This window comes from Acinonyx jubatus, chromosome D3 (assembly GCF_027475565.1).
Source record: "Acinonyx jubatus isolate Ajub_Pintada_27869175 chromosome D3, VMU_Ajub_asm_v1.0, whole genome shotgun sequence".
NCBI lineage: Eukaryota > Metazoa > Chordata > Mammalia > Carnivora > Felidae > Acinonyx > Acinonyx jubatus.
Genome location: NC_069392.1, coordinates 78,906,466 through 78,932,375, shown reverse-complemented (window position 1 = coordinate 78,932,375; position 25,910 = coordinate 78,906,466). Strand labels below are relative to the sequence as shown.

The following is a 25,910-nucleotide window of genomic DNA, read 5'->3' as shown; positions in this document are numbered from 1 at the left end:
AGTGGGGAAAAATCCTGGGTGGACAAAGGCAACTTCCCTCCCTGAATCTAAAAACCTTATGTCGAGAGAACCCTTTCTGGAGAGAGCCATCTAGTTAAGCGTTGTGCTTGATTCCACACAGAAACTAGAGAAAGGGTTATTCCTGGCATCTCTTTTCCTCACTGCTAATGCCTCTGCCAGGCCACTGTAGGGACAGTGGACAGGAATATTGGAGATTCCATCAAGAAAAGGCTTTTAAAGGAAGGCTGTGTTCTTGCATTATTACGTCGACTGTCTCTCTGAATACAGGACTGGTTCCAGGTTTTGTTCACACGGGTTGAGAGTGGCAGAATTAAATCTCACCGGGCTAGAATAGCAACTTCGGCAGAGAGACGTCAAAGCCCTCTATTATCAACCGACGCTTTCGATAGAAATTAGCTTGGTTTTTTTTCCCCCATAATTTAAAATTTTTCAAAGTGACAGAGATGTTATAAGGAAGGGAGCCCCTGTTGTATTCAAGCTCACAACATCATGACTCTGTGCAAGCCCGTGACTCTTTTTAGGGAGACCGTGTGATAGAGTAGAAGGGCCAGGTATTTGAGGGTAGAATTATGGGTTGGAGTCCTGGTTCCACTCTCGCTTAACCACCATGTATCCTTGGGAAAGTTACATATTTTTGATCGTCTATAAGATGGGGGTGACAACAGTCACGACTTACCAGTGGGTTGTTGAGAGGCTCACTAGTTGGTAGGTATGGAAGCATTTTCTCAACTAGAGTACTCCGGGTGAATATTTGTTTTCATTCACAATAAGTACCTTTGTCATGATGGGAAAGAGAATGCTTCTGTTTCATTTTCACTATACGTTCACTTTTTATTTAATAACCCTTTTGATGTCCTGCTATGTTCCAGCCAGCAAACCAGAGACCAGGAGGACCCTCTGTCACTTCCTACCCTTATATTGAATTAGTGTGAGGTTTACTCCTTAGCCAGCACTGGATAATTTTTGGCCTTTGCAAAGAAGGATAAAAGTCCAAGAGCCAGAGAGATTAAGGATTAAATTAGTTTTTAAAATCACAAGTCTTTTCATATATTCTCTTCTCATTTGTATGGTGCTGGTAATTTTTAAAATGAGATTTTCCTGAGGGCATTTCATACTAAAAATGACGGAGTTCCTTGTCCCTTGTAATTGCATTTCTTTTGATTTTCGTTTATTATGACTTGCATATCACTGACACTTTTTTCCTGGAATGTTCAAAGTATACATCATCCAACTAAAAGGAGAAAATACTGTCTTAATAAAAAAGGACAAGGGAGAAAGAGCGAGAGTGGATATCCCTCTCTTTTGGTTCCAAACAAGGCAAAGGCCTCATTCCTCATTCTTTGTACATGCCAAGGTTGATGTCATGGATCCAAACCAGTTTGGGGTTATCTGAAATGAAAAAAAAAAAAAAAGGCACTTCAACGGTCTTCTGAAGCTTGAAAAACAAATTTTCCACAGTCTGATAACCCAAAAATGACTGAATGGATTTTCTGTGTAATTAACAAAGCGGTGGGGGCCTGGAGGGGCATTGGGGAAAAGATTTAAAAATGGAAAGTTTCAGTTCAAAGGGGGTGCTCTGGGAGAGCCAAGAAACGCTGCAGGGGCTGAAAAGGAATTACATGGTTATCTGGAGTAACATGGGTCTATTATCTGAGGAATAGGACTTAAAACCATAAAGTTCCTTTGGCTGATGTGTTAACTTACCACTAATGAAGATTATTTATGAGTGATAAATGGGACACATCCAGGGAAGGTGTCCGTTAATTTTTCATAAAACCATCTCTGCGTTACTGAAATACGACTTTCGTTCCATTTGGAACGTAGTCCTACGTAGCTGTTGTGTGGATTCCTGAGCAGGAATAGGTAGTTGAGACTTCAGGAACCATACCTGGGATTCTCGTTTTCTGAGGCCTTGATGGTTTGGGAAGTTGTTTCTTCTCTTCCTCCTCCTTCTCCTTCTTCTAATGTTTATTTATCTTTGAGAGAGAGAGAGAGACAGTGTGCAAACCAGGGAGGGGCAGAGAGAGACAGAGACAGACTCCAAGGCGGGCTCCAGGCTCCGAGCTGCCAGCACAGAGCCTGAGGCAGGGCTCGAACCCATGAGCCCCGAGATCATGACCTGAGCCAAAGTCCGACGCTTAACTGACTGAGCCACCCAGGCACCCCTGGGCAGTTGTTTCTTCTGCTGTCTAGAATATCAAGCAGCTTCCTAACTTCTCTCTCTGTTAGGACAGTTACTTCCAGGGTTCTTCTTGTGAAGCCAGCTAGCTCTCGGGTTCATGCCGCCATTTGCACCTGAAACAGATAGAATGGCAACTCCGAGACTGTCAATGAGAATCAGAAAGCCCTAGTAGCCTGTGTGTCTCCCAGTCTCCCCATTACATCACCCTTTCCATCCTCTCTGCTTTGGACGCACAAACACAAAAGAATCCCGGAATCTACAAGTTATGTAAACTTAGATCCCGAGAAAGCCTTCAGAGGACTTGTGGGGGGAGCTTCCTCTTCCTGTCACTAATGAGACTCTTGAAACCTGGAAGGATGACTCCGTTGACAGAAAAGAGAGAGCCTGGGACACCCAGAGCCCACAGCTTGCCCACTGCACGGATTGTGATGTGACCAAGGATAGCGTGATGAGCTTCTGAGCCAGCACATGGCTCTGCTTGGGTCTTTTTGCCTTTGAAAGAGTGTCTTCCATTGTCAAACATTAAACGTAGGAATTCGTACTTTCTTATCAAAGGTCTTATAGATTTGGGGCGTCTGGGTGGCTCAGTGGGTTAAGCGTCTGACTCTTGATTTCAGCTCAGGTCCTGATCTCAGGGTTCATGTGCTCAAGCCCCGCATCCACCTCTGCGCTGACATCCATCCTCACACACTGTAGTTACAATGTTTTTCTTGTGACAAGAACTTTTAAAATCTTTGAAAGTTGCCTTAGTACCTTTCAAGTATGCAATACGGTGTTATTCACGGTAGTCGCCATGCTGTGCCCTATACCCCAGGATTGATTTATTTTATGTCTGGAAGTTTGTACAGAAGGTCTCATAGACATGATGACAGTGAAATTATAATTTTTTAACATCTAAAATTATCCTTGGGGCACCTTGGGTGGCTCAGTCGGTTAGGCGTCCGACTCTCAACTTCGGCTCAGGTCGTGATCTCACGGTTTGTGGATTCTAGCCCTGCGTGCTCTATGCTGACCGTGCAGAGCCTGCTTGGGATTCTCTCTCTTCCTCTCTGTCTGCCCCTCCCCTGCTTGTGCTCTGTCTCTCTCAAAATAAATAAATAAAACATGAAAAAAATCATCCTTAATACAACTATCTTCTCCAAGTGATGTACTAAGTTAGTAAAACTTACCGGTTTGAATCTGTAACCCATCCACCATAAACTTACGCCCAGAGTCAGACATCTCTCAAAACCCTCCAGGTGTGAGTGTGTGTGAAATAACCCTCATTTTTTTTTTCACAGTTTTTCAGGTTGTTTTAGTAGGTGAGGATTACCTCAAAAGGCATTTAAATGATGTTTCAGGTTTAAACGGAAATGAAAAGCATACAAAGTCGTAAGACTTAAGAATTTCAAGAATTTGGCAGAGGTGGAAACTCACAGGAAAAAAAAAAAACAAAAACATGACATTTGGACATTTTTGTTCTGCTCTTTAATCCGCCGCATGTCCCCCTCCGGTCGTCCCGTCACTACCAAGCCAGTATTTAACCTCGCAAGGGTTAACTGAGCTTGTGGTTCAAGCACCTGGCTCAGACTCCAGCCGGGGCCATGGGCCTGGTGTCCAGTCAGACTGCCATGGTCAGGGGGCGGCGAGGACACCTGCATGACCTTGTACCTTCAGTCCGGCCCAGATTCTCCCATAGAGTCCATGACCAGGGTCCCTTCAGCCACCAGGAAGTGGGCTGGAAGGGCCCCATGCAGCTAAGGCCAATCCCTTCCCGTGAATGCAGAGGCCAGCGTGAAGTCTTCTTCCCATCTGAGAGGGTGGGGATTACCACCTTCCAAAAAACACAGAGCAGGTCTGTCCTAGAAGGGGACAGACAGGGGGAGACCCGGAACAACAACAACAAAAAAATCAGAGCCTAGGAGTGAACTTTAGGAAGACAAGGAGGGAGTGGGGAAAGCGAAGCAGAACACAGACATTGAAGAAGAGGGGTCTGGAATGTGAGAGAAGCAGTCAGTGTTGGAGTCTGTCTGAGTCTGGAGCTGGCTTGTGAGGTGCCAGGGGACTGGCTCGGGCCAGTCTTCTCTGCACCTCACTGCTGAGTAAACCTCCCAGCAGGTTGGAAGGGGTCCTGTGCCAGGGATGGAGCTGAGCTCAGAGTCCCGGGTACAAAAGGGACAGACCCGGGGATTCGGCCTCTGCTGGTCTGTCCTTAATTTGGAGAAATGGAGGCATTGAACACACGTCCTCTCCCACAACTCCTGACATTTTAAAGAAAGTGTTTTTGGGGGCGCCTGGGTGGCTCAGTGGGTTAAGCATCCGACTTCAGCTCTGGTCATGATCTCGCAGTTCGTGAGTTCGAGCCCCACTCGGGCTCTGTGCTGACAGCTCGGAGCCTGGAGCCTGCTTCAGATTCTGTGTCTCCCTTGCTCTCTGCCCCTCCCTGGCTCATGCTCTGTCTCTCCCTGTCTCTCAAAAATGAATAAGCATGAAAAAAAATTTAAAGAACATGTTTCTGGCTTGCTTGGCCCGACTGCAGCAATAATCCCAAACTTGCCCCACAAACTAGCCTTCCAGATACAAACCGAAGCAAACATTAAAGGATTAAACACCCATCAAGCAGATGCATTCTTGCAAAATGCTCTGTGGGCAGGTTCCTAGGAATTTAAAGGTCTCTGGCTTTGTTAAATTATGAAAAACTTCCAAATGGAAATCAGCAGAGCAAACTGTTACAGTCATGAGACTTGTAGGTGATGCCTGTTGGCTTGGCCGGATGGCAGCCTGCTGAGCGGGGTCAGGTCGGTGTGGCCCCGGGGGCCCCCACGCGCCTCCCTCACCCCTCGCTCTGCTCGCCTGCCTGCCGGGGACACAGTTGCTTTGGTGGGAACCACTGAGCAGGACCCTGGGAAGGACTGAAATCTAGCCACCACTGTGGAGGCTCTCGGGGCCACCTATTTTAATATCCTAAATAGGCTTCAAGTTGGATTTGCTTTTGCGTCTCCAGGAAATTTTGCCTCCTTCGCATTCCAGAATTCCCTTGTGAAGCAGCCTTGTGAATAGGAGGGCCTTTCCTGAATACCGTGGAAGGAATTTCTCCTTCGGGATGCCTGCCTCTGTCTTCACAGCATTTTTAAATGCTCTCGAGGTGGCGTGGGCAGCAGCAGGCCACCAGGGCCAAACCACAGACTGGGGAGTCACAGAGCGTCACCTGCGTTCCTGCGGGATCTGGCTCCGCAGAGCGCCCGGGGCGGGTGTTCAGGGGCCCGTCCTGGAGACGCGTGTGCTTTCTCCCTCATCCTGGGGCTTCTTTTCTGTTGCTGCAGCCCTGCTCGCTCTGACCCGCCCCTGGCCGCACCGCCAGGCCCACTTAGGACCTGCCACAGTAGGGCCACCAGCTGCCACCTTGATTCCGTGTCCCGAGATGCCATCCACCTTCTCTTCCTTTATGCGGATTCCGGGTTCGGCTCCTGTCCCCTCCGGCCCATCTTCAAGGCCCCCCGATGCACTCATCGAGCCTGCCCTGTGACTCCTCAGGACTTGTTGTCTAACCTCTCCTACTTACCCCTCGTGTCCCCCAGGCCTCGATCTCCTTCTTGTCCGTCTCTCGGGGGAGAGGCAGAGCGTGGTTGAGAAAGCACATGCCTGGGAGTTGCAGAGGCCTCGATTCGAAGTGCACCTTTGCCACAGTGCACTGTGTGACCTTGGGCAAGCGGTGTGACCTCTCTGGCCCCAGTCTCTTCTGTATAATGTCATTTGTAACAGCCACCCCATGGGGTTTGGCACAACGGTCAGTTCTCTCTCCTCATCCCAGAAGTAGACGCTAAATAAACACTCCATCAGTGCTGTGACTGAGGTTGGATTGATTGATGCAGATATGTCCGAAAGAGAGATCAAAGCCAGAGGACCCAGGGCCACACTCGTGAAAGCAGACCCAGACAGGGCTAGCGAGAGCCATCCAAAGTTTGCACTAATTTTGTTATGAGAGGCATGTTGCATGGGGATCCAAGATTCATGCACTTGGCCAAGGGCTTCTTCCCTCAGTGGAAATAAAACTTTGCTAGACCCACAGCCCCACCTGAAGGCTCCAGCAGCCCGAATCTGAGTTTCTTCTTCTGTCCTTAGCGGGCAACAGTATTTCCAGTGAGACGGTGCTGTCTCTCTGAGTCGTCCCACTGGAAGAGTGTTTGTTGGGTGTTTGATTTGGGGAAGGTGCTGTATTGGGTTTAAAGGAGCTCGTGGTCGTACAGACCTTCACCGTGGCCGCTCGCCTTCCCCCTGTGCACTGAGCGCAGTGCCGGGCATAGAGCAGGTGCTCGGTGCGTATTTGCACCACGAAATCCCACGCGAGCCGACCTGCTCCAGGGTGTTGGCGATGACAGGAGCCGGCAAGGCCATGCACGGCGACACTGGCACTGACCGCTGACCTGCCAGCTCGGCCGGTGAAGTCCCGGCCCGACCCCTTGCCCGAGGAGTGGTCGGTAGGCGTAAGGCCCAGGGGTTTGGCTCAGCTCCCATCCTGGGTCCAGCCAGCAAATACTTGGGCGCCTTCTGCGAGCAGGTCCCCCGGGCTCCTCGCTGCCAGCCAAAACGGTGTCCAAGCATGTGATGGGAAGTGACCAAGCTCCCCCGGGGCACAGCTTCGGTCCTTATACTCGCTACAGACTGAGAACATAGGACCCGCACCGTCAGGGGTAGGTCTGGTCCTAGACACATGTCTGAGCCTGTCAGCGAGGCGAGGACCCTGGAGCCAGTGCAGCGTGGGGCTTCCAGAGAAGATGCCCGCTGCTGACTTCTTAGCCAGTCCTGAAGCCAGACCGGGCCCAACTGGCGGCTGGCGGTGCCCCTCGGAGCTCCCTCGAACTCATTCTGCTTTGCTCTTTTCACTCCGACGTGCCCCTCAGGTCCAAGGCTACTTTCAGCAAGTTCCTATCAGGAAATGCGGGTTCTTTGTACTCCCCACCACCACCAACCTCAGTCAACACTTGCTGATTTAAACAAGTGAGCGTCAGACATTCGGCCCTCAACTCCGGCCCTCCGCGTTTCATAAATGAAGGACCCCCTGCCCCCCTAGCAGCAGTGTCTTGATGAGAGCAATTAGGCCGAGCTGCAGAACTCAACAAGCATCTGCTTTCGGTTCCCCTTTTTGACATATTTTCATGAATTAACTCTTGCAGGGGCAGGGAGAAGGGTCGGCACCTTGGCCGCGCCTCACATCCACGGGCCACGTGGCAGGTGCTACATGCTTGGCCCAGACGTGACCTACAGGGAGCACACACTCACCTGCCACCAAGTATGCCGTGATGAAGGTCATGCTCGTTCGCCACGGCAGGTCCAGACTCGCGAGGGAGCAGGGAAGGGAACCCCTGCCCGATGGCTCCAGAACCCAAGGGAGAATAGTTGGTGGATATATTCCAAATGCTAGTCTGCCCAAGGAATCCCCAGCCCACGTCAGGCAACGGAGAGTCTTACACGGAGAAGGAGCAAAGCTTCCCAACTACTCCCCACTCTGACACGGCCAGTTCTAATTAAAATTGGCCTGAGAGAGTGGCGCCTGGGTGGCTCGGTTGATTAGGCGTCCGACTCTTGGTTTCGGCTCAGGTCATGATGCCGGGGTCGTGGGATCGAGCCCTGCACCAGGCTCCTTGCTGAGGGTAGTGCCTGCTTGGGATTCTCTCTCTCCCTCTGCCCCTCTCCCTGCCCTTGCTCACTCTCTCTCTCTCTCTCTCTCTCAAATAAAAATAAAAATGGCGTGAAAGGCAGAGAGTTCTGTGGGACAAATACCTGGATGTTGGCTGTGGGGAACAGAGATAGGAAGCACACAGGCCATCAGACCCACAGCAGCTACCTACCATGCTGGAGAAAGGAAGGCAGGGAAAGAGGAGGGAGCCGACAGCAGGAGGCTCCAAGGCCACAGGTGGATTTGGGAAAAAGGAGGGCTGTGGAGGCCAGAGTGTGGCACAGACCATCCACACTGAAAGGAACCAGGCCAGGGGCTTATGGTAGTTGGGGTAACAGCTTCTGACATGTGTCAGGACATCCCAAGTCACATCCTAGGAGATGCAGGAGGAAAGACGGAGGAGATCATTAGCTGTGGAAGCCCAGGGGGATAGACTGCAGATGGCCTACCAATAAATTTCTAGGTAAGGGAAACCTAGGGCCCGAAGTCGCTCACCCAGATCAGCACCAACCATCCCGACTTCTCATCCAGAACAGTTTTCACCCGCCTCACTACCTCCCACGTGTATAAAAATTCATAAAAAGGAGGATAACAATTGTGCAGAGTTTTTAACCAAAGGAGCCCCACCTCCCACACACCTGTGAAGCCAGGGTTACCGAACAGTGAGTGTTTCTGTTGGATTCCATGCGGCATAAAAATAGTCCAGTCCCCTTCCTTGTGTAGTGTGGGACATGTAATTAAGGGTTTTTTATATATATAATTGACATTTCATAGAATTCAACTTAAAGTGATTCACCTGTTGGTTTCTGGTATATTCATTAAGTTGTACAACTATCACCGTTATGCAACTCCAGAGATTTTTATCACTCCAGGAAAAAAAAAAAAAGGCCTATACCCCTCAACAGCTGTTCTTCATTCTCCTCTATCCCCAGCCCCTGGCAACCACGAATCTGCTTCTGTCCCCATGGATTTGCCTACTGTGGGCATTTCATATAAACGGCACCCTACGGCACCTGACCATTTATGCCTGGCTTCTTTCAAACTTTCTTTTAACATTTATTTATTTTTGAGAGAGAGACAGAGAGACAGGGCCCGAACCGGGAAGAGGCAGAGAGAGAGAGAGAGAGAGAGAGAGAGGGACACACAGAATTCAAAGCAGGCTCCAGGCTCCGAGCTGTCAGCACTGAGCCCGACGCGGGGCTCAAACTCACAAACTGCGAGATCGTGACCTGAGCTGAAGTCAGACGCTTAACCAGCTGAACCACCCAGGCGCCCGATTTATGCCTGGCTTCTTTTTTGGAGCGTAATGTTTTCAAGGTTCATCCATGTTGTAGCTGAATCAATGATACGTTGCTCTTTAGGGCTGAATAATATTCTTTTGGACGATGTACCCCCTTTGGTTTATGTGTTCGTCAGTTGGTAGACACTTGGGTTGTTTTCACTTGAGCTATCCTGCCTAATGCCGATGCAAGTATTTAGGTACAAGTTTTTGCGTGAACGTGTACTTTTAATTACCTTGGGTATACGTCTAGGGGTGGGATTGCTGGATCCCACGGTAACTGTTCAACTTTGGGAGGAACCACCGCTGTTTCTCCCAGTGGCTACACCACTTTCTGTTTCAGCAATGGGTGAGGCCCCAGTTTCTCTTCCTCCTCGCCAACACTTGTTACTGTCCATTTTTTACATCATAGCCATGCTAATGGGTGTGAAGTGATATCTCGTTTGTGGTTTTGATTTGCATTTCCCTGATGATTCAGGATATTGAACACCTTTTCTGGAGTCTGTCAGCCATCTGTAGATCTTCTTTAGTGAAATGTCTGTTCACATCTTCGCTGGTTTTCTAAATGGGCTATTTGTCTCTTTGCTGTTGAGTTGTAATAATTACACTTTTTTTTTTGCTTGGCGTACTTTCATACCCCACACAATATGGTAAAGTGATATTTCCCCCCCCCGCAGTGAAAATAGTGTAGGCCCAAAGCAAAAAAGGGGCCAGGTGCCAGAAAATGCAGGGCGCTCAGAGACTTCCAGCCAAAGAGGGTAGTGGAATGAGGAAGGTAAGGAAGAAAAATGAAGACACTTTCTTTTAAAGCCAAAATGCTGCAAGGCAGATTACTATGGCCTCTGCTCTGGTAGGGTCCTGCAGAAAGCACCCTTCTTGGGGACTAGGCGGGCTCGGCTAACAGTGAGGACAACAGCAAAGTGTCTCTTCTCTCTTCCCCGGAGCACTTCAGGATAAATGCGTCTACACACACACAAAGTGCTTTGGATGTATCGAGAAAACGCTCGTGCCCATTAAGGCTACTGTTAAGGCAGGAGAGTATATGTATGTATACACACACACACAAACACACACACACACACACACACACACACACACACGCACACACACACAGAAGATCAAGTGAGACTTACAGGGCAGGGCCTGTGTCTTATTTGGCTTCTAGACTCCTCAGCACCTTACAAAAATGTTTGCTTTGTGAATGAATAAGCAGCCTGAAGATGAGCCTAGTGTAGACACGGCCTTTAATCTCCCCCCTTTTGGTGTACTATGCAAACACAATGAACCAACCGGCAGGATTATTAACATATATTTAGCTCATTTCGCTCTAGAGGCATTGCCTTGCCCGTCTCCACCTACAGTCTTCTGAGGTCCTGAGCTGTTTGCACCTCCTGGTAGGAGGGACCTAAGCCCACAGGTGGCTGGGTACCCTCTCCCTGCAGTATTTGCATAGCTGGTACCCGGGGGTTTGTCTGTGTGCCTCACTCCTGATAGCGTCTCCTACCCCAGCCCGGATGGCAGGTGGGCCGGCAGAACCCCAGCCCGGATGGCAGGTAGGCGAGCGGAACCTGGGCGATCCGAGGAACGGCGAGCTCGAGTCTCCTCCAGCAGGTGGACATACCAGGCATCCCGGAACCCGGCTCCGTGGCTACAGGATCCCCAGCACATCAGACTCCTTTGCAAATTATTTTCATTCTGTGCCCTGCTCAGGAAACAAGGAACCTTTTGGGCTTCTCATTTTCTGCCCTCCCTAGTTCCTGAGGGCCCCTGCCCGATTTGCATCCTCAGCTCAATTTGCATCACAAAATACACCAAAACTGCCCTAGCCCAACTTGGGGAGGCGGGCAAGTTTTGTTTTTTGTTTTGTTTGGGTTTTTCATCTCCTGCCATTTCTCTAGCAGGTTTCTAGTTACGTCCACATGACACTTAGATTAGGTTTCATTTTTTATGTCGTTGGCCTGGGATTCAGCTGGCCCCTCTTCCCTGACACAGGGTCTCTCCAAGATCAAGCCCCACTCACTGCAGATGGCTTTGGGGGGCTGCAAGCCTGGGAGATGGAGTCACTGCATGAGTCGCGCTTGAGTTTCTCAAGCAGACAGCTGTGTGTCCTTCAGCTCTGTGCTCCATGGTGGTTGGGTGTTTTGTTCCCTTTCCGTTTCCCCCAAACCCGGAATGAATATTTTGGGAGTCAAGGCGGGTGAGGGAGGAAGAGCTCTAGGGGACCGAAGCTGGCCACTGCCAAAGCAGCTCTGATCTGGAGACGGAACCCTCAAGACTCATTCAGCACAAAGTGGCTGCAAAGGAAATCCTGCCGAGCCCATGATAAGGGGGAAATGGAGTCACTTCCTCACCAGCTGCTTTATTCAGGTAGAAAAAGTCCTCACTTCCTCGCGTGTGCTCTGCGGGCCACCACTCACAGAACCCCGGGACAGCTTGCTTCCCCTTTTGATCTCAGCCAAAGTTGGAGTCCAGAGAATGACCGCCTCCTTGGCTTCAGGGAGAGCTCTCGTGTCTGCTGTGCTCCCCCCCCCCCACCCTCGCTTCCTTCTTTCTCTTTGTCCCACCATCTTCACTCTTGCCTGGCGATGGCTCTGCGGACTGAATCGGGAATCGGGAATGAGCTCATACCACTTAGTGGAATGCAAGCTTGTTACCACGGGGGGTTTTATGTTCTCCTAGATGTCCACCAACAGCTCGGGACCTTTGAGCATCCCCCCTCCAATCCTGTATAACAGGCCCCAACCTGCCTCTCTTGCCAGTGTCCAGGATTATTGCTTCTTTGCCTCCAGGCAGCATTTCCAAAGTGTGCCTTCGTAACACAGCAGGAATCTCCCTGACAGAGGAATCAATGGTCAAATGAGTTCGGAGAGTGCTGCACACCTTATCCCTGTCTTGGAGACTCAAGGCACACAGCTAGGGATGTTATTCAAAATATTTAACGACCGATATGGAACAGACGCGGAGCAGTCAGATCCAATGCTGACTTAGGGTCTGGTTGAACATCACCCCTCACCCTCACAGGATGATGCCAGATACTGTTGTGGGGCCTGGGGGGGGGGGCAGGGGGAAGCACTGGATTTTGTTTCAGCCTGCCATTTGTTCTTTGAACACCGCCCTTTTAAAAATATCATCTATTAAGATACGTTTGGAAAACCTGCTCTACAGTGAAAGAAATCCATTACTTCAGTTCCAGAAACATTTGCTGAGCGCTTAATAGATGACAGACAGAGACTCCAGGGATCCAAAGATAAATAAGATGTGGTCCCTGCACCTCCAGGTGCTAATGGTTGAATGGGGGAAGACAGACACGTAAATAGATCATCTTCAGATTATCCAGTGAACCAGGAATAGTTGAGGATTATTTAGCTCAACCTAGGGGATTAGAGGAAATGATTGCACTGAATCCTTGAATGAACCAAAGGTAGTTTACAAGGCAGAAGCGGAGCAGGACAGCTAGGCTGGGGTCAGAATATCGAGAGCCTCAGGTGCATGGTAAGGATTTTAGACCCATGCGTGAATGTGACAGGTTTGATTCTGAATAGATCATTCTGGGGGCAAAACAGAGAGGAGACAGAAGAGCAGAGCACAAGGCTGGAGGCCGAGAGATCAGATGGGAAATGATAACGGTAATCCTGGGGAGAGAAAGTAATGAGGATAGAGAAGTATGTAGGTGGTCAAATTGGTGGTGCATATACTGGCCCTGTCTGATCCCCTGGACCTTACCACTAGTTTGGGGCTCCTAGCTTGGCCTCCAGCGATGAGATACGGCATCTACAGCTCTTCCTGCGAGGGCTTTCTCTGGCTTCTAGAACCCACCTGTCTGTGTACACAACTGGCCTGAAGTGCTGGGGTATTGACTCCTTCATTGGAGCAATCCTCAGCCAATGAATGGAAGGAGATGGTGTACAAATACCCCAGCTCCCTCGCCCATTAGTGGGATATGTTCTGCCCCCAGTTTTCCCAGCAGGATTAAGCTTCCAGGGCCAATAGCAGTTACCTGCTTGATAAGGTAATTTCATGGCTGCTTTCCCACTCCCCTTCTAGTTTTCTGGGATCATCTCCCAAATAAACTGCCAACACTCAAATCTTCTTCTTGGGGAAGACTTCTTGGGAAGTCTGCTTCTTGGGGAACCCAGCCTCAGACTGTGGGCTTCACCAATGAATTGGTGACGGGGTGAGAAAGAGGAAAACCTCTAGGGAACAATGAGAGGGTAGGTTTCCTTGACAGCACGGGCATGCGGAAGGCAGGAAAAGAGACAGGCTTGCTTGAGGGGGCTGTGATAATTCCAGTTGGGGACAGGCTAGGTTGCATTGTTACTTCTAGTGGGGCATCACAGAAGGCCACTGGAATAGGAATCTGCTAGGCCGAGGAGTAGGTGGGTCTGGGTATAAAGATTTCTGAGACAGCATCAGAGGGATGGTATTTAAGGGCATGAGAGTGGGGACGCCTGTGTGGCTCAGTTGGTTAAGTGTCAGACTCTTGATCTCAGCTCAGGTCATGATCTCACCGTTCGTGGGTTCTGCACTGATGAGACAGAGTCTTCTTGGGATTCTGTCTGTCTGTCTGTCTGTCTCTCTCTCTATGTCTCTCTCTCTCTCTCTCCCTCCCCCACTCATGCTCTCGCTCTCTCTCTCTCAAAATAAATAAATAAACTTAAAAAAAAAAAAAAAAAGACCGTGAGAGTGAAGGAGATTAGTCAAAGAGAGAAGATAGTCCAGACCGAAGCCCAGGGAGCACTGAGTACCTATCAGGGTAGGCAGAGGAGGAGATGCCCATGAAGAATCATGGCAGAGAAGAAATTCTCCAGGATGCAAAGATTTTCAGTGGTCTCTGTGTCCAGAGTGTCAAAGTACTCAGTAGATGCAACCTGAGAATCATCCAGTAGATTTAGCCACAGGGAGGGTATTAGTGGACTCTGGAGGGTGTTTTCAGAGGCACAATGAGGGAAGCAGCCAGCCTGAGTGGATTAAAAATGTGGGCAAGAAGGCAGCAAATGAGGATGGGTTTAGTTGCTTATCCAGGAAGGCCAGGAGAGAGAAGATTATGGTTAAAGTAGAACAGCGTCAGCCTGGGAATTTTGAGGAGATCTGAATGTTTATATGCCAAGGAAAAAGAGACAGAAGTAATGATGGGGGTGAAATTGTAGTTAAGAGCATGGACAGTAGATGGAGAAAGGTTCCAAAAACAATGGGAAACAGTGGAATCAGGGTGCAGCGTGGGAAGGCACAGGGAAGGACAGATAGGGTTGTAATCAGTGGGTGGGCCAGGACAGGAAGCCGTGGTAATTCTTGCCCAGCGGCCCCAATTTTCTAGGAGAAGAAGGGGTGAACATCAGTTGCTAAAAGGTAAGAACACTTAAGAAAAGTGGTAGCTATTCATAATGGTCATGGAAAGGAACAGAGAAAAGATCTGACCCAGGGTAAAGGAGGGCTGAGTTGTTTCAGGAACTCACTGAGTCTGGGAGCACCTGAGTGGCTCAGTCGGTTAAGAGGCCGACTTCAGCTCAGTTCTTGATCTCATGGTTTGTGAGTTTGAGCCCTGCATCAGGCTCTGTGCTGATAGCTCAGAGCCTGGAGCTTGCTTTGGATTCTGTATCTCCCTCTCTCTCTGCCCCTCCCCATATCACGTTCTGTCTTTCTCTCAAAAGTAAATAAATATTTTTAAAAATTAAAAAAAAAAAAAACTCACCGAATCTGAAGACCGTGAATTTAGAGCAGCAGTGGTCTGCATTGTTGGGTAACTTACTTCAGGAACACTTGGAAGGGGTGAGGCTGCTGTGGAATGGAGTCAGGGTTAGACACAGAGGAAGGTCGGGGATGGGAGGAAGCATGTTGAAGGAGGCAGGGAAGAGGCACTCCGGGAGGCAGATGAACCCACTGCTGGCCAATGTTCTGACCCGTTAAGCGCAGGAGATAATAAACCCAGCTTCTGCCCTCCTCCGCCGCCTCGTATCTGCTTACCAGTGCATACAGTAAGTAATCTACTGTATCCGTCTAGGTTTCATTTGCCTCATCTACAAACAAAAGGGCTGATGTCTTTACTTGGCATTGTTATACCAGTGCAGATCTGAACTTCCTTGGAGGTTCCTTTCAACTCAAGGTTTTGCCATTACTAGGGTTCACCTTTTTCTTTTCCTTTTCCTTCCCTAACTTGCAGGCTGTCATGAAGAAGGGTGTCCCCTGGAGACAACATTATAAAGCCATGAAAAATAGAAAATATCAAAGACATTCTATAGCAGTGTTCGATTTCCTGTCGGCACTATCTGATTTCCTTTTTACTTTCCTCTTACTGCTGACAGGACCGTCTGCTCTGTGCAGGATACAAAATGGCAGCATGCTTTGGTTTCATTGACTTCAGATGTGCACATAGAGACACCATCCCTCACTGGATTGGGAGCTTGTTGAGGGCAGGACGACTTTCCCCCTTAGGATCTCCCATGACCATAGAATGTCTATATCCACAGTCAGCTCAAAGACTGTGGGATGTAGCTGAATTTCTAATTTGTTCATATCCAACCAGGCCATATTAAATTTTCCCTGAGGCACCTGGCTGGCTCAGTCGGCAGAGCACGTGACTTTTGATCTCGGGGTCATGAGTTCGAGCCCCACGTTGCATGTGGAGATTACTTGAAAATAAAATCTTAAAAAAAAAACTTCCCAGTGTTGAAGGAGATCTGCAAACCACCACGAGTCAGGCCCGAACTTGCAGACGTTGGTTTAGCTGTTACTTGTTTCACTCCAAACTATGTTGGGAACATCTTACCTTGCCAGTAAATACAGAGTTCAATTTTGAATGGCTGAACATTATTCCATTGCATGGATGTGCCATAAGTTTACCTAACCAATCATATTTTCAGACATTTCAGTTCTTTTTACGTTTTACCTGTCATAAGCAACCTGTGCATTTTATTATTTTTTTAAGATGAATAGCTAGGGGTGGGATTCATAACAAAAGGATAATATTTTTAAAACTTCTGATATGCATTGCCAACTACAAATACAATTATCTTTACCTGGGGGTCCATCAATTGTGTAAGACTATCCGGGGCTCCCACCCCCAGCCCCCACCCCACCCTCTTCAGTAGAACTGTGTTTTTTTCGGTTTTTGCCAATCTGACTCCTTTGTATCTTAATATCATTTTATTTGGAATCAGATTTAAATGAAACTTCTTGAAGGGTACTGGAGGGAAAAGGAAAATTTGGAGAGTTGCCTCAAGGGAAGGGTGGGTGTGAGAGAGACGGAGAGACAGAGAGATGGAGAGAGATAAAGAATCAGGTGGGAGAGGTCCCATGACCCCATGACCAGTCAAAATGCAGGAGGGCTGAGGACACTTTTGCGGTCCCCTTGCTTGGAGTCTTGAGTATGATCTGCTCCTGCCCACACCCTCCTGGCTTACTTCCAACTGTGCAGCAAGGGTCTGGGGTCGGAAGTCTGGCCTTCCGCCCTGGTGGGCCAGCTCTGGGTGGAGCTCAGACTCAGACCATCTGTGGCCTCTGAATTTGAAGCTGGTGGAGAAGCGGTCTACAAAAGAGGACCCAGAGCTGGGACCCTGCTCGTGTCCTCTCTGAGGGGAGGGTCAACTGAAGGAGAAAGGCTACTCACCTCGGAACCTGCCACACACGTCTCTGAAATCTGGCGGTGCCCCCCGCCCCAGTCCAGACCTGAGCAACAGTTGTTGCGGTGACCCCTAAGTGCACAGACGGAGACTTTGTCCACATCACGTGACGATGCCTCAGGTTTTCTTTTTCCCTCTTTGTTGCTTTTAATACATAAAATGAGCATGTGTTTATTTAAAACAGCTTTCAGCCTTAAACAAATAATGACAGACTGTTCAAACAGACTTCGGAAATCGCCCTAATCAGGATGTTTGAAAAAGCAAGAAGACTTTCTATAAAAGTAGCTTGTAGGACCTTCAGTCCTGAAAGCATGGGTCTGCTTTGCACTTTGCAATCGGAGATGGGCAAACCTTGGGGGCTGGATCCAGTCGTGGGGTGGGGGGGTGGGGGGGTGTCAAATGATGCCCCCCAGCCCCACACCCTGACCTAATAATTTCTGAGGAAGTATAGAGGGCCAGCGTATTATCACCTCCCATCTTTGACCGGAACACGTCATGTGCCTATTTGTACATTTTAACTCCTTACTTCTATAGAGATGACCAAGCATCTCCGGAACCAAAAGCTGACTCCTTGGAGGGAGCTAGTAGATTGCTCCTGTGAAATGGCGGGCTCAGTAGACCCTCTGAAGGGCAGGGCAGGTTTCCAAGAGGGCAGACTAGCAAACAAGTTAATACGGCCACAAGTTCACATTCGAGGCCACGTTTGCAAGTGGCTTTGAGTCGCCTGTGTTAATCTTCACAACAACCAATTTTATGGGTGAAATAAATGAGGCCCGGGGCTGGATAATTTGTTCAAGGTCATAAGCAATAAAATGTCAAAACCGGGATTTCACCCGGACCTTCTCCCCCAAGTTGAGAGCCATTCCCAGTCACCTGGGGCTGAATCAGCGACTCAGTGTTTATTCTTTGGGTCAAGAGATGCTACTGTGTCTCATCCCACTCTAGAAATTATGCATTTCTTTATAATGCACATCAGAAATGGCCCACTAGGTCCATTAGAAGCACGGTTATTTACACGAGGGGATGGTGGTCGGGAGAGGGAATCGTTCAGCCCCAGAGAGGTAGGGATATTTGGAGGGACATTTTTCTGCTCCCTGGTATCAGTAGCGTGCACCAGGCAAACAGGGAGAAGATGCCAACCCCAGTTTGTCTCCGCTTCCCCCACATTCTCAGGATGGCTCTGCCGCCAGAAAGGTCAGAGAGCAAGGGGCTTAGTCCGTTTCATATTCTGCCAAGGAAAACCCCATTGGTAACTAGAGGAAGGCTGGACCCAACCATGGACCCTCTCGATGTCAAGCCACATTGTACACAGCCCAGGGCCGGGCCCTGAAGGCTGCCAGGCGTCATCTGGGAGGTTCCAGCCTGCCCATCCCTCAGCGAGAGCAGCATGGAAGGGTGGGCTGTTAGGTGTTTCCAGCTGTGTCTGTGGGATCCTGGGATGCACTTTACAAGAAGCAGAGTTTCTCCTGCCCATAAATCTGTCCTGACCCCTTCCTGCCCCATTTATCCCTGATTATATACAGGGAAGGTATGTTCCTTGACAAGCATTCGTGATCATTACTTCAGCTTTGTGCTAAGAACACTAAACACGTATTTCATTTATGTCTCTTGCCTTGCTTTTCTAAGGCTCCAATTTAGAAAATGCCAACAATAGAGCAGAAAAGAAGAAAACCCTTGCGCCCTCTCCTGGTAGCAGTTAATCTAGTGCATCTGAAAGTACAGTGCACCCACTTGCTGGGGACCAGTCACTTGTCTAAGGCTAACTAACTCGTCTTGTGTTAATCTGACCCAAGCTGTTGACACGCTAAATGGACCATTAGGTTTTCTGTGGTCCATGATCAGATTTTCTCCTAACCTTTCACCCATGTGAAGAATGGGCGGATGATTCTTTACGGTGGGGACTGTCCTGTGCGTTATAAGATGGCGAACAGCGTCCCTGGCTTCTCCCCACTAGGTGCCAGGAGCACCCCTACCAAAAATGTCTCCAGACATTGCCTAATGTCCCCTGGGGAGCAAGATTACCCACTTGAGAACCACTGCCCTAAACCCTTTCCTGACTTCCGTGAATGGTGTTGCCGATCATAGGGCAACCAGGGAGGGAGTGGGAGTGCCTCATCACAAACGCTTTGTGCCTGTGGGGGGCGATTTTGATGACGGATCAACTGGGTTCACTTCTAGGAATCTGTCCCCCAAAAGCAACTGAACAAGTAGACAGGAATTTATGTACAAATATGTATCATAATATCGTTTACGACCGCAAAAGATTCAAATAGATAACCGGTTAAATCAAGTACAGCATATATGCAAAGGAATACTATACAGCCATGAAGAATAACCATGGAAATCTATATTTAATAACATGGGAAGTTCCCCCCAATGATGCCTTAAACTCTCACCTTCAGGACTACTCCTAAGATTCCCAAAGGTTGTTACGAACAGAGGGAGTAATTTCAAGTAGGCAGGGGAAGCATCTGGTGAAGCATTGGGCCAGAGACCGAACTCGAGCCGGTGATTGAATTCAGAAAACTTTAAGTGCTAGTTGAACAAATACTCATAAACACCTACATGTATCAAAACCATGAACGGCACTGGAGAGACAAAGCTGGTACCTGGTTCCTCCGTGCAGTACTTGCCCTTCACAGATAGAAACACTGAACATTGTCACAGGCACCTCCACCCGGCAAAGCCAGAAGCGTTGGCATGTTACCGTCTCACGTGGTGAAATCGTGTGCTGTGATGCCACGTTATTGGGAGTAATGTGGAGCTATGTCTTGTTCTCTTCATGTCTGAATAAATCACACCAAGCAAAAAGAATTTCTCTTACCGTTTTATATATTCAGATATATTAAGAGAGTTGTCCAGATACTCGTTGGGTCCTACAAATGTCCCCCGACAAATCTAAGAAATGAGCATCGAGTGGTTGATCCAGTGTGAAACAATCCAGAGAATGTCGTTATGACGTACTGCAGACCCGACTTAGATGCAGCAATAGGAAGGGAAGATTGAGTCGTCCTCTTTTCTCAGGGACCTGGGTCTGCAGTGACGCGTAACGAACTGACCAGAAGTGACCACGTGCTTTGCAACGTGCACAACTCGAGTTAAATGCAGGGTGGTGGTCATCCAGCCCGGCCTCTCCCGGAAGAAACCCCGTGACAACTTTTTTACCCAGGGAGAACTCTGTTACTTTGGAGCCTAGGCATGCCACCAAGGGAGGCCACCCTGTGTGTGTCCACCGCACCAGCATCCGGACAGAGCTGCTGTGAGCCGTAAGAGGACATCAGCAGACCGAAGAGCACCAGTGCGCCTCTGGGTTCGAATCCAGTCGCTGCCATTGATTAGACAAATCCCTTAGCCTCTGTGTTTCCTCCCCCCTCCCCCAGCTTTCTCCCCCTCTTCAGAACAGAAGTAAAATGACTCCATAATATTGGTATGAAGGATAAATCAAATGATGCATTTGAGACATTTATTACAAGTGCCTAGCATACAGCAAGCATTCAAGAAAGGAACAGACTCATACTCAGTGTTTCTCATTATTTTTAGGATTGGCCATGCTAGCTAAAATTGCAAAGCCTCCGATATTTGCTAACAGCCTTTGCCGTTTTATTTTTCTCCTTAGCACTTAGGAATCTCGAGTACACTCTAGGATGCATTTATTTTGTTTACTGTCTGTGGCCCGCGACTAGATAAAAGCTTGGTGAAGTAGGAACCTTCAGTCTACATCACTCACTGCTATGTCTCTGTGGTACCTGGCCCGTCAACAGGATCTCAACGACAGCGTCTCGAATGGAAGTAAAAAGAGTGGGTCTGAATCACCGCCCTGAAAGAGCGTTTTACTTTTCCCTACGCCCTTCTGAAGGTGCCCCGGTCCTCTGGCTGGATGCCACTCTCCCTGTAGGCTGGCACCCTGTGCTCTCTCTCTCTCTCTCTAATTCTGTTTCTTTTGTCTCCCCTTCTCTTCCCCGCAGGATGCCTTTGTGGAACTGTACGGCCCCAGCATGCAGCCTCTGTTTGATTTCTCCTGGCTGTCCCTGAAGGCCCTGCTCAGTCTGGCCCTGGTGGGGGCTTGCATCACCCTGGGTGCCTATCTGGGCCACAAGTGAAGTCAGAAGGCCTGCCACAAACAAATATGCAAAAGGTTCACTAAAGCAGTAGAAGTATATGCATCACCAGTGATGTCCCATGAAACGAAGCCGTGGTCTCTTAAAAACAAAACCTAAAACAAAACAAAAACAGCTTTCGGGCTCAGCGTCGAATCAGCTATTTACTGCCAAAGGGAAATACCATTTATTTTTTACATTCTCAAGAAAAAAAAAAAGATTTATTTATTTAAGACAGTCCCATTGAACCTCCTGTCTTTGGAAACCCTACCGCCAATTGCCAAGCCCCACCTGGGCAGCACCACCTGGCTCTCCTGTGCCTATAAACACGGATTTGTTTTCCATGTTGTTGGCTGGACTGACTCACCATCTGAAGAGCAAACAAACTGACAAAGGACTTGACTGTTCCAGAAGCCGGCTGTTGGAAGTTAGGAAGAAGGTGTTCATTTTCCTTGCATTTCTTTGCCCCGGGGGCTGCGATATTAAGAGAGGGAAGGCGCTCGGCGAAGTCCATTCTTCCTGGCCCGAAGAACAACACACTTTGCGTATGGTTCACATGGTACAGACCCAGTGGGGAGAAAACACTGGGGAACTTCAGATGGACTTGGTACCCACCAAGATTTCCACAGCGAAGAACAGTGATGGGGAAAATGCCGTTAAACCATAGGAAAGTATTTTTTTAAGCTACCAATTGTGCCGAGAAGCATTTTAGCAATTTATCCAATAGCATCCAGTACCTTAAGCCCTGATGTGCATATTCATACATTTTTGGATACACTCCCCCCCCCACCCCACCAATACTGGCTCTGTCTGTGTATGAAACCGAATCCTCCCGAATGCGAGGAAGTGAACGTTTCGGTGACTTATCCAGAAGCATCAGGCCGCCACAAGTGCCTGCGTTTCCCTAAGAGGCCACAGTCTGAAGCCCTGCCTCGCCCCAGCTCGGAGGCCCCGTCCTGGAACTGAGCCTGGGCACTCGCTGGCCGGCTCCAAGGGTTTTAAACAGAGCAGTGTGGTCTCCGAATGTCTGGAAGCTGACAGAGCTCAGAATCCCACTGTCAAGAAAGAACAGTAGTCGGCTGGGCCTGTGGCCCTGGGCCCTCCAGTCGGGCCCTTGTCCCTCGTGGAGCGTGCAACCTGGAAGCCGAGGCTCTTAAGACGTTGATCACCGTGGAGGGGAGGAAACAGAGGCACTGCGCCTTTCCCGGCAGAGGGAGGTGGCCATGCCGCCACCAAAAGGAAACCGGGGGAAGGAGACAGGTGTAGCGCGTGTGCGGTGTGGCCGCCGCGCATGCGTGCTGGCTGCGCAGTTGAAAGCAAGGCTTTAAATAACTTTGGGGAAGGTCGTAAATCCTAAAGAAAGCGTTGAAACGAGGTGTCATGGATTAACTGACCTATGTCTATGGGATTACAATGTAAAACATTATCTTGTCATTGTAGTTTGGGTTTTTTTTGGAAACCTGACAGAGGGAGAAAAAAAAAAAAAGTTCCAGGTGTGGCATGTGGGAATTTATCTGTACCTCCTGGGGCATTAAAAAAGAAAAAAAGAAAAAAAAAAAAAAGTCAGTGGTGAAAACTCTAGAGACGTAGTAAAGAAGTGAAATCTCCAGCTAATAAACTAGAAAATATTTTTTCCAGTTTAGAATGGGCTTTGAGACATTTATGGAGTAAATGTGGCATTATTGCATTATATACCATTTATCTGTATTAACTTCAGAATGTACTATGTTCAATGTTTAATGCTGTGGTTGATGTTTTGAAAGCTGCTTTAAAGAAATACATGCATCTCAACATTTTTTAAAAATTGTATTTAGTTACGGCCTCTACACTATTTGTTAGCAAAAATTACCATCTTTCCATTTGGGGTTTTTGTCTCAATTCTTTAAAAGCATTTCTGACAAGGAGAGAGAATCCCTGGGTCTCAGCGACGTGAAAACCCCCTGGAGCGTGCTGGCCACTGAGGGAGATTGCTTCAACCAAGTTATGTGCGTTTCCACGTCAACAGAATTGTTTATTGTGAAGGACGTACCTCTTGTCCCTTTGACCTTGTTCCTTGAAGGTTTCTTAGTTCCTGGGCAAATCAGAATCTAACTCATATTAGTTAGGACGACATCCATGTTTGGTTAACCCCATGAGATTCATTCAGTTGAAAATCCAGATGGGAAATGACCAGGGGATTACATTCTGGCCACGATGGTTTGATCTTTAGAGGGTTGCTCTACGTGGTCTGTTTTGACACAGATCCATCCAGAGCGCTCCTGCCCTCCTTCCACAGGGCCCGTCCCATGGCCGTCCTTCGGATTCTTCCTGAAATGCAGTGACGCCTGTGCGCCACCCTGAGAAAGCAGGAAACCCATGGTATGAAGCCAGACCTCCCTGGCAGGCCTCAGGGAACCGGATGATCAGACCTTTGAATGAGTCTAATTTTTAGGCGAAATACTATTTTCGGAAAGGTTTACATTGTCAAAAGCGATGAGTATGGAATATCAAATCCTGTGCTGCTATCCTACCAAGATCACTTTCGTGGAGTCAATTTGCAGTATGCTCCAAGTAGCGAAATCCTTCAAGCTGCTTTCGAAGTTAACAGTGAAGAACATGGACATTTTTAATATAAAGACTGTCTTTTGTTGTTGTTGTTGTTGTTGTTATTGTTCAAAGAGGATTTGAAGAGTATTCTAAAAATGTATATATATATATAAAAAAAAGGTCATGGGGGCTAACTTCTGGCTGGTTTTCTTTTGCTGTGGGGTTTTGGTATCTGGTTTTAATGGTAAATGTGCCTGGCCACCTGCCCCCAAAACCGTATAGTATCGTGGCTTCACTTGCTCTAAGAGTAGTTGTTGCATTTTTCTTGTTCTTAAAAACATGTTAGAAGCAATGGACGTATATAAAAGCCTCAACTTGTCATTTTTTCTTCTTTCCTTCAATGCCTCCATTATTTCGCGATCAGACAACAGAGAACCGTTCCCACCTATCTTGTGTTGAGAAGGGATACACACCTGAATTACCGGTCTATATGTTGGCCAAGGTCAGGGTTAAAGAGAGCACATACATTTTCCGTATTGGGGTCCAAGGCTCTAAAAAAAAACACACAAGGACAGGGGTGCTTGTGTGGCTTAGTTTGTTGAGCATCCGACTCTTGATTTCGGCTCGGGTCATGATCCCAGGGTCGGGGATCGAGCCCTACCTTGCACTCCATGCAGAGCATGGAGCCTGCTGAAGATTCTCTCTCTCTCTCTCTCTCTCTCTCCCTTCCTCTGCCCCTCTGCTCCTCTCCCCCACTGTGCTCTCTCTTTCTCTAAAAATTAAAAAAAAAAACACCACAGGGGGCACCTGGGTGGCTCAGTTCGTTGAGCATCCGACTTCAGCTTAGGTCATGATCTCATGGTTCGCAAGTTTGAGCCCCGCGTCGGGCTCTGCGCTGACAGCTCAGAGCCTGGAGCCTTCAGATTCTGTGTCCCCCTCTCTCTCTGCACTTCCTTCACTCTCACTCTCTCTGTCTCTCTCTCTCTCTCTCTCTCTCTCAAAAATAAATAAAAACATTTAAAAAAACCCACACAAGGTGAAAAGCACCCAGGAACCACCTGGGTCCTCCTGAGCTCTCGCTACATGAGCACTCTGAAGGCTCAAATGACAACTGACGTGCTGCACAGCACACGGTTCGTCTCAGGTGTTGCAGTGGCTGAAAAGTCTTGTAAGTTTAAGATTTGAAGTAAAGTCACATTGCAAATTAAGGAAGCGCCTTGCAAAAAACAAAAAAACACCCCAACATTCTCTGCCTCAGCTGACTTCTCCCTGCATATTCAGATCTGACCTTCCATTTAGATGTGACTTTTATTTCATTAGTAAACGTTTATTGTTTGTCATCTAAGGACCTAGTCCTGGCCCAATATGGGAAATTAGGAAGTGATTCTAAGTCAAGAGGAGTTAAAATAATCAGGATGAAATGTAAATAAGTAGTTTATGTTATAATGAAACGTATGCTAAAATGACTAATTTATAAATGTGAACTTCAATGCTAAAATCAATTGTACTTTTAGGGCAGTGGCTGTTTTTATACTTTCTTATCACTTATAGTTAGTAATGTACACCCACTCTATCAGAAAAAAAAACAGGAAGGGCTTGAAATATAAGCCATTCTAAGGAAATTAGGGAGTCAGTTGAAATTCTATTCTGATCTTATTCTGTGGTGTCTTTTGCAGCTCAGACAAATGTGGTTACACACTTTTTAAGAAATACAATTCTACATTGTCAGGCTTATGAAGGTTCCAATCAGATCTGTATTGTTATTCAATTTGGATCTTTCAGGGATTTTTTTTTTTTTTTAATTATTACAGGACAAAGGACATTTGTTGCGAGGATGGGAGGGAGGAAGAATTTTCAGAGGAGCAAAACCTTCCCGAGACAGGTTCAGGAGGTTTTCAGAATGGCCAGGACTGTAGGGGGATGGGATGGAAACAAGTGGGAACCTTTAGTGGGTCAAGGTGATGCCTCCATGAAGGACGTTCTGCAATAAAAGAGAAACAGTTTTAAGTTCTGTGGCCGGCGTAGATTCTAGAGACATCACAACCCCTCAAAGTCCAGCTCTCTTTTAGACATTTATCATTAATGGTAGATATTTCAAGCCTGGATATGTCTAATGGCTAAACAACTAACTTGCAGTTTTAACCCCCAGGATTCTTCATGAGAACTTCGGGTTGGTAGGGACATCTATTTCTAAATATTATGCACAATACAGTGCGGGGGTGGGGGAGAGTGGAGTGTGAACCTGAATTGGGTTAAGTGGTAATACAAGTCCCTTATCCTTACCCGAAGAATCCCTCTGTTCCATGTCTGTGCTCACAGGACAGAGTTTGGACAACTGTGAAATATGCATCCCACTGGAGAAAACCAAGTGGAGTAGGAATGGTTTTGTACCAATTCATAAGGACAACCCCAGAAAAATAAGGCCAGTATCCTACTGATGACAAGGTTGTTCAGTATACAAATTGTAGAGGCCTATTTTAGGCAGACAGGCTTGAGCAATGAAAGGCAGAAGGACCCACAGCACCCACCCGGC

The 25,910-nt window shown here is 48.0% G+C and overlaps 1 protein-coding gene across 2 annotated transcripts in view; it reads left to right on the top strand.

Moving 5' to 3' along the window:
- Positions 1-24,370, top strand: part of BCL2 (BCL2 apoptosis regulator) — a 177,211-nt gene extending 152,841 nt beyond the window's left edge. For both annotated transcript variants that reach the window (XM_027069132.2, XM_027069131.2), the window contains one exon: positions 20,720-24,370. In XM_027069132.2, coding sequence (XP_026924933.1) covers positions 20,720-20,854 — 135 coding nt within the window. In that variant the 3' untranslated portion in view covers positions 20,855-24,370. The remainder of the gene's footprint in view (positions 1-20,719) is intronic.
- The last annotated feature ends 1,540 nt before the right edge of the window (positions 24,371-25,910 follow it).